General features: G+C 35.9%; 1 protein-coding gene across 1 annotated transcript; it reads left to right on the top strand.

The window, feature by feature from the left end:
• The first annotated feature begins 243 nt into the window (after window positions 1-243).
• Window positions 244-8,080, top strand: C1H1orf216 (chromosome 1 C1orf216 homolog). The gene is made up of 2 exons (XM_072420438.1): window positions 244-431; window positions 5,390-8,080. The coding sequence occupies exon 2, from the start codon at window positions 5,410-5,412 to the stop codon at window positions 6,250-6,252; it is 843 nt and encodes a 280-aa protein (XP_072276539.1). The 5' UTR covers window positions 244-431; window positions 5,390-5,409; the 3' UTR covers window positions 6,253-8,080.
• Window positions 8,081-8,658: the final 578 nt, after the last annotated feature.

The raw sequence follows: 8,658 nt of genomic DNA, 5'->3' as shown, positions 1-8,658 counted from the left end.
GCAGCACAAAAGAGAAACATAGCTAATATAGTGATCTAGAAAGTCAGAGCAGGCAGACCCTGGGAAGGGAACAGCAGGAGGTCAATGCCCAGTAAATGGGATGGGTGCAGGCTTGTAGAACTCCTGTAAATCAGCACATTGTCTTTGCTAAGCAGTAATAAAATAACATCGTGTATAACCTGAAGCAATGTCTGTGCTAATACCAGGAGCTAACACAGAACAATGAGCTTTCTTGTAAGAAATGACGGCTGTTAGCACAGAGATTGCTATTTACATGTGAGTGTATGTGCAGGAACTGGCTGATCCATTGCTGCAGTCCATAGGAAGTGTGTAACCATTGACGCTTTCCTGTTTCTGCTATTCTCTTCCTTCATCTGTACAGGAGGAGCAGCCTGGATTCCAGGGAGAGGTGGAGAGCAGCCAGAGAGTCGGTAGGTCTGTCCAGTGACAACATGACATCTGATGTTTCTAAGCTCCTAGGATATCTGCTTCCTATGTTGTCAGCACAGTTCTGCCATGGCACAGGAGACTCATCCAGGGATGTCAGGGGCTGAGGGCAACTTGTTGTGGACTATTGCTAAGCTGATGTGGCCATGCTTGTGTTTAGCTTGATCAGTGCTTCTACAACCACAGTAATCACATCTGTAGCCATAGACTGCTTTCTTCTATCAATATGTATCTGTAGCTGATTTCACTAATGTATTAGCACACATATAATTTAGCCAGTACTGCTTTATGTGTATCCATAATATTCTATATTACATGACAGATGCAGGGCACATAATTACATTATACAATTTGTGGAGATTAGGGGCATCACAGTGCTGTTTGATTGTTAGGTAGCTTTCTGAAGCTAGATCTTTGTTATTTCATGTAGTGTTCATTTGTACATGAATTTGTGTGCACCTTCTGCATGGCATGATGTGAGTACCTTTGCTGCCTTCCAGTGATCAGTATTGCAGAAGAGTACATGCAGCAATCGCAGCTGGAAATGCAGGAAACTGGTTGTCTGCTGGTCGCTGTCCTTCAGCACCATGCAATCTGTACAGGAAGGAGCCACCCCTTCCCTTCTCTCAGCCTAGAACAGCAGCTACTCTACTAAATCATAGTATGCATACTGCTTCTACAAAGGCTTGATGCAGCTTTACCTATGATCAAATGCAAGCAAATATAACAATGCAATTTAAACCTTATGTGACACTGTGGTTTAGTAATGACATTACTTACCCAAGTGCTACCCACAGTCCTTGGACAAACTCCAAATCATCTATTTATCTATCTATCTATCTAGCCATTATCTATCTGTCTATCCATTATCTATCTATCTATCTATCTATCTATCTATCTATCTATCTGCCTTCCTCTTGATTAACTATGTCTATAGAGTTTTTATCAAGGATATGTTTAATTCCCTAGTAGTTGAACTTGATGGACCTGTCTTATTTCATCCTTATTACCTATATAACTATGTAATGTGCAAGGGTGGTTTTGTTGAATCTTCTGGGGTAAGTGAAGCAACAAAACCCCACTACAGGAGGGAATACAAGATAATAAATCCTGCATATCAGCGTTTGCTGAAATGGAGGCCTTAGATTATTAATGAATTTGAAGTAAACAATAATATGAGTATTGTGCTTTATATTTTTCTTCTTACTGAGGGTTAAATAACACATTAAACCAGCATTTCTCAATCAGGGTTCCTCACAAGTTTACTAGGGGTTCCTTGAGTGATGAGAAATTTGTGCCTTCAAGGTCAGTTTAACTGATACCATTGATCTTTTGGCTATCTGTAAGGGTGACATTCCTTCCAATGTCCAGCAATTTAGGAGGTATTCTTCCCCTTGCCCACCATGCTAATTAATGTACCATGAGTTGTGGATATAGTAACTATAGTTGGGGTTCCCTATTATCTGAAAGTCATTTCAAGCATTCCTCCATGTTTACATGGTTGAGAGAGGCTGATGTAGAATATGGAACCTCAGCCAAGTTACTAAGCTTTAATTGATTGATAGTTGATTTTATGTAGGACATACTGTTTATTGAGCTAACAAGTGAAAGAGGCAGCAGGGAGTGTAAGGTTAGTAAGTATTAGTAGCAGAGAAAAGAACCTGTTTCTCTAACCAGAAAGCACTGATACACACCTTGATCTAACCAATAAAATTAATCATATTACCCAGCTTACCGTAAAAGTTAAAGCTACGGTAATCTTCAGGCAAAAGGACATCTTGAATTTCTCTCCATCCCCACAACTAAATGCTGGTGGGGAAAAAAACACTTTTCCTCACGCAATGCCAATCGAAAGAAATCACAGCCCTGTCCTCTGTCCTGCATCATGAATCAGCAGTCCCCTGATATAAAAGTGCCAATGTCAAGGTACCTGAACAGCAGATTTACGTGAGTATATCTTCCTTTAAAAGGGAGGATCCAATATAATACTGTTTGATGTGTTAGAAAGAAAGATGGAAGCAGGAATGAACATTTTTGTTTGCCTGCAGATAGGCTTTAATCCTTACTCAAATCCTTTACAATCATACCCCAACTTATTTTAAAAATGAATCATTAATTTAGTCTTAAACTTTTAACCTCATACTTTCTCCTAATCTTTACCCTCTGTTTCCAAAACCCTTACCCATACTATAACCATAGCTGCCCAGTAACCCTAACTATCTTTAACCCAGTATTTCCTAAAAGGTAAACTATTACCAGAAGTAATAAAATAATATGTCTTATTGGTTCAAAATCTAATTGCAAAAAACAAAGAACAAACACATAAAAATCTAAATGGTAGATATGTTGGGATAAAATGCCTTTTAATATTACCGACAGTTACATACATATAGCTCTTTTGCTGCCCAAACACATGGCAAACACAATACAACTTTCTAGAATTATTTTTCTGTGTCTTAACAGGAACATATTGCTTCTGTTTCATACAAATATCTATTGTCTTCCTCCTATATACTGGTAAACATCTAGGTTATTTAGTTTTAGAACTTTTAGAATGAACAGTTACAAAGTATGTATTTGAGATTGTTCTGTAAAGTATCTCTTTCCAGGTACAGTGAAGGAATAGAAAGATTCCTTGTGAATGGAGGAATAGAAATACTAAAAAAACATTTTAAAGAATTGACTGATTTATGATTTTTTTCCTGAATAGGGTACCTTGAGAATATTATTCCATCTAATAATCTTTCAGTGGTATAATTTACTTTATATATGGTAAAAAAAAAACACATGTTCTCCAAGGAAGCATGTTTTTGACATGTGTATGCAGCATGTGATAAATTCTTTGCTAGTTATATGAGGGACTTTAGAAAGACTAACATTTTTAGATAACAGAAACCCTCTTGTTGTAGGATTAGTGACCTTTCCTAGTTGGGGAGTGTCAAAGATCCCTGTGGCTATGACAGTAACAAAGGTCCTATTTATTAATTTGATCAGAGACACTATTTCTGTATCTTAATATTCATGTGATTTTCACATTAATGACTAAAAAGAATCTTGTGGAAAATAACTGTTTGATAGCTCTAAATAAACACATAGAACATAAAGCTATTATAATGGCAGTCAGGCAGAACAGTTCATAGAAGGCAACTCAGTGTATTCTAACATAAGAACTGTTGTGATTTTTGTAGGCCAAAATTACATTTTCATGATTATCAGATATCATGTGGACTAAAATGCTGATTTTGTGATTGAAACAGAGACAACATGGCACAATTACCACAAACTTGGTGAACTTTGTTGTTCAAATGAGAAATGAAACCGCTCATTGCCCTCCCCATTTATTCTTTATGACCCCTTGTAAGTGAGACACTACATGAGGAAGGGGTTCAGGCCCAAAACAACCATGGGAAAACTGATCATAAGTCAGACTAATTTTTAAACCTGTGGATGGTACATTGAATATTTGTAGTCACAAGAGATCTACTATTACTTTAAAGTGTCATATACAAAGACTGTGGTAGTCTTTCAAAGTCCATCATACCTTAAATTAAATCATGTTGACTGATATTTTCTAATCTGATCTGGGGCATGTGATTATTCTGGTACCTTGAATACTTTAATTATTGTTGGTGTTAACAGTTGTGTAGGCTTTATTCTACTTTCGACAATTTTGTTTCTCCAGTATAGCAGTGGCCTATGTTCTAAATGTAACTAAACACTTCATACTACTCAATCATGACTAGGGCAGCAACCAGCTGCAATATAAAGCTAAGAAGAGACTACCTTCAGTATGACAAGCACCTTCTTTTTTGACTTTAAAACAGGACTATGCTCAGTAGCAGTGCAGTATATACATATATTCAAAGAGAATACGTGTTTGTTTATTTTTGGCTGGGTACATGTTTGTTGGGTGTTTTTGATTGAGAGAGAAAGTAGGCTGCGTTTGTTCTCCACCCAATTTAATTTATTATGGGGAAGTCTTGGCTCCACTGAGTAGGGGATGTTAACACCACTTTCTAGTTTTTTTTTACATCTGTGTCACATTGAGGAGAGCCTCCTGTTCCATAAAATTACCTCCTGACCTGTAGAAATATCAGAAAGTGAGAAAATCTCTCAAAAATGATGGAAACTTTGGAAATAGCATTTCCATTACTTTGGACTGATGGAAAGGGTTTTTCTGATTTGATGTCATTTGAATGAATGAATGCTCATGGCCCTGTACTAAGGTTATGTTAGCTCATCTGTACAACATGACTGCTGTGCTCTTCTGTTATTTTGATGCAGATTTTCCTTTTTTATGTTTTTATTAAATCTAGCTGTGAAATAGAAAACAAAGACAGCTGTATTCATTATACTCCTGAGCAGATTGGGTGAATCATGGTTGTTTAATGTTTTACTAATCACTACTCATAAATATGATAAAATATGTCAGTCCAAGGTCCATGGGTAACAGTCAAAAATATGAACATTGTGGAAAGATATTTTTGCATATTTTTATTTGCAAAATTGTAATCTGCAAAACACATAAGGCAAATAGTAAACATTTATAAAAAGATTTTTACTTCCCTCACCTCATTTCACAGCTATGAATCACAATGCACTGCATCAAGGCATGATACTGCATTAGGTAACACAATCCAGTTTATTGAACCTTAGTGTTTGGTCACTGCTTTTCTCACTAGTCTTCATTAGGATATAAGTGCAATAATGTAGGCATTTCAAAACTGTGGTGAATTTTAGTGAGGTACTGCTTTTGTAAATAGAACATTGATATTGCACTGGTGCTTTTAACAAAAATCCTCCCATTAAAAAAATCAGTCTGAGAAAGGACATGGTTAAATAAATTGCTATTTTTTTCTACGAAAAAAGAAATCTGCAGCAAAGTATTACATTATGTCATAGTGAGAAAAAATAACTACATATCAATTTGTTGTTTCCATAGGTAAAAGACAAGGAACAGAAATGTTTGCCATACAGAAATCTGAGGCCAGTGCTCATCAGTCTCCATTTTATGAGGCAAAGTCTTTGGGAAGCCTTCCTTTCACCAGTGTGAAGGACAGGAAGCAGGATACAAATTTCAACATTCTGGAGGAGGCCTATGATAAAAATGAAAATTGGAAAGAAGACAAAAGGGAAGGTGATGACAGTGAAGAAAAACTTAATGAAGAAGGGGATAAAACAGCTGTAGAAGACAACAGGACTCATCAAAAGAAAATGGCAATGGCACAATTGAAAGTAGCCAAGTCTGAAGGGATTAGTTTGTCTTCTTCAGAGGAGGAGGTTAGAAGCCCGCCTGAAGGGGCCGAAATTATGCAGCTAGGAGGAGATACACCTAAAGATAAACCAAGTATCTGTAATGAATGGGCCAGTTCACCATTAGAAGACAATGGGTATGCTAGCAGTTCCCTTAGTATTGATAGCCCTGACAGTGTCACTACCAATGCATGGGAAGATGACAATACACCAGCCCCAACATCCGCACAGCAAGAAGCTAATGATATTGAAAACTCTGATGATGAGTCCTCAACAGATTCAGAATACCTTACACAAACACTAACAGAAGCTTTCCAAAATCTACAGGACAAGGAGAAGCTAAAGGAATTAGAAAAGGAAAAACACCATGCACAGTTAACCATGTACAGACGGCTGGCTCTCCTGAGATGGATCAGAGGCCTTCAACAGCGTGTTAAGGATCAGCAGAACAGGCTTCAAGAAAGCTTTGACACTATTCTTGACAACCGCAAAGAGATCTTGAGATACATCCAGCACGGCTACAATAAGTCACCTACCAAAGAAGCAGCATGAGAGTTCTGCTAGATAAAACATACCTCTGTTATATAATTCAAACTACAACATGTTTCATTCCAAAGTTCTTTTGACCTTTAGACAGAGAACTGAAAGAAGACATTCACAAAAATGAAGAAAAACAAAGGACTGAAGGTCATCGTGTTAAAATGATAACATCTTTTCTCATAGCTGTTTTACCAACACAGGAAAATTCACTGGTGTTTCTTCACCCATGGTGAAATTTGACTAACATAAAAAACATTATAATAAGATAGGATTCTAATTTTCAAAGGTGTTTATTTTGTATGGGTAATTGCATATAAAACAGAATACATTTAGCAGTATATTCTGATCCAATCTAAACCTAACCAGAAAGGCTTAAATTATTGTCTCCAAAGTTTTTCAGTGTTTAAAACATCATATACAAAGTTTTTTTATGTAAATTTATTTTATTTTGTTTAAAGAGATTTTACCTTGTCTACTGTAATTATTGAAAGTATAGTCTGACGCGAATACAAAGTACAATGGAACCACTTTGGATCAGCACCACTGGTCAATGTCATTCTACCTATATTCTTTGTGTGTCATCAAACAGCCTAGGCTTTCCAGACTGAGGACTGAGTACTTTAGAACCCTGCACTTCCTTTCAAGGAAGAAGTGCAGCGTTGTCACCGCAATCACCGCAATCCCTGCAAGCCTACTCAGCTACTAGAAGGGGGGAGTGGTCATATGACTGCTTAATCAAGACATTTTATTATCAAGGTATACATAATTTATAAGTATTGGGCTTAAATCTGTTTTAGGGGCTTAATTTTAAAAAATCAGTAGGGAATTTATCAAGTAAATATTTTAGAACATATTGGCTCCCCTATGTTTTTTTAAAGGATAAGTAGTGCATTCCAGTGATTTTGTGTACTACTTGTATTAATAAGGGACCAACTATGGCCCATTTTTAATGTAATTCTTATCAAGGGTTATTAAATCACTAAAGGCAATCTTATTTACCAATATTGGATGGAACCACTGATAACAGTCCTAATGTTTATAATGAATGTTTGTAATTTTTTATCCCTCAAAAAATGTTCCAGTTTTTTGAAATGTCTATGTACAAGCTAGCTAACCCTTCTCCCATTGAAGTACTGATTTAAGCGTGCCTGCTTCTGTCCATGGGAGAGCTACAGATGACAGGCAGATATCTCCATGCCTATAAGTCCACGTCAGCCCATATGCAGCTTTGGTTACCCTGTTGATCCAGACTGGAAGGTAAAATAAAAAATGTGATATCTTCAAAGTCATGTACTTCTTACACAATGTCATGAAGTGCATTCACATTTAGCTCTGCAGCTATTCAAAAAACTATAGGTTAAAAAAATTGTTTATATATGAAAGAAATTATCTATGTTTATGCTGGCAGGAGCTTTGTCTTCTGCTAATAGGTATCTCTCTGCTAGCTGCAAATATATATCATAGTATAAAATGGCTAAAATAAGAACTGTCTATGCTACTACTTGCAACCAATCAAATGTTTATTGTCATGGTTGTAGTGAGGCATGGGAGAATTAAATAAGGTATATTGTTGGCAGGGGCAATACAGACTTTGCATGTCTTTGTCTATCCCAGTGTTTAACAATGTTTCTATGTTTTATTTCCTGCTGAGTATTATGTCCTTGTGTTATCTGTGTTGTCAAGTAAATCACAGATTTCCGTGACTCCATGATATTATTAGGAAATGTTAATATTTTATTTTCTACATATGTAAAATTACATTTAAAATGTACCATAATAAGACATGTAAATTATTTAATGTACACCATTTGTAAATGCAGTGAGAATAATAAACAAATGTTACTATACAGATGGAACAAACAAAAAGAGATGGTTTAAAGAAAAGGGAAACAGAACATATGTGGACATTTTGAGCCAAATAAAGACCAGCATCTATCCATAACATTAAATATGAAATAAGATTATTGGTAATATGTAAATAACCAGTCTCTTTACCCCAAATATTATTAAACTGACTGGGTAACATCTAGCATAGCGAATCAACTTGTAGAGGGGTAAATTGAAATACCAAAGCAAGAAGTCATGGACGGTAAAGTCAAATGTTGAGTACAAAAGAAAAATCCATATGCATGTATAAATAAAAGCAGCAAAAGAGCTTTGGCATTGTAATTAGGCATACTCAGTTGTATAATGCCAGTAGGGCACAGTTCAGAATCCATTGTACATAGCAGACCTAAATGAGTACTATGTATTTTAGGATATAAAATAACATTTAAAGCAATCCCAGAAGAAATGGTAGATAATAAAGCACAGCATTGACAAGGTTCACATTGAAGTATTTTACATTAATTAGTAAGAAACATGAAATATTAAAAAAACAATATGTTTATCCTTAGCAGAATATTTTTCTATAAAGAA

This window comes from Pyxicephalus adspersus, chromosome 1 (assembly GCF_032062135.1).
Source record: "Pyxicephalus adspersus chromosome 1, UCB_Pads_2.0, whole genome shotgun sequence".
Classification (NCBI taxonomy): Eukaryota; Metazoa; Chordata; class Amphibia; order Anura; family Pyxicephalidae; genus Pyxicephalus; species Pyxicephalus adspersus.
Note: the sequence above shows the minus strand (reverse complement) of the source record. Positions and strands in the feature narration are given on the sequence as shown.

What these genes read in the sequence shown, in the direction of transcription:
- C1H1orf216 (XM_072420438.1), top strand. Translation starts at nt 5,410, where the DNA reads ATGTTTGCCATACAGAAATCTGAGGCCAGTGCTCATCAGTCTCCATTT.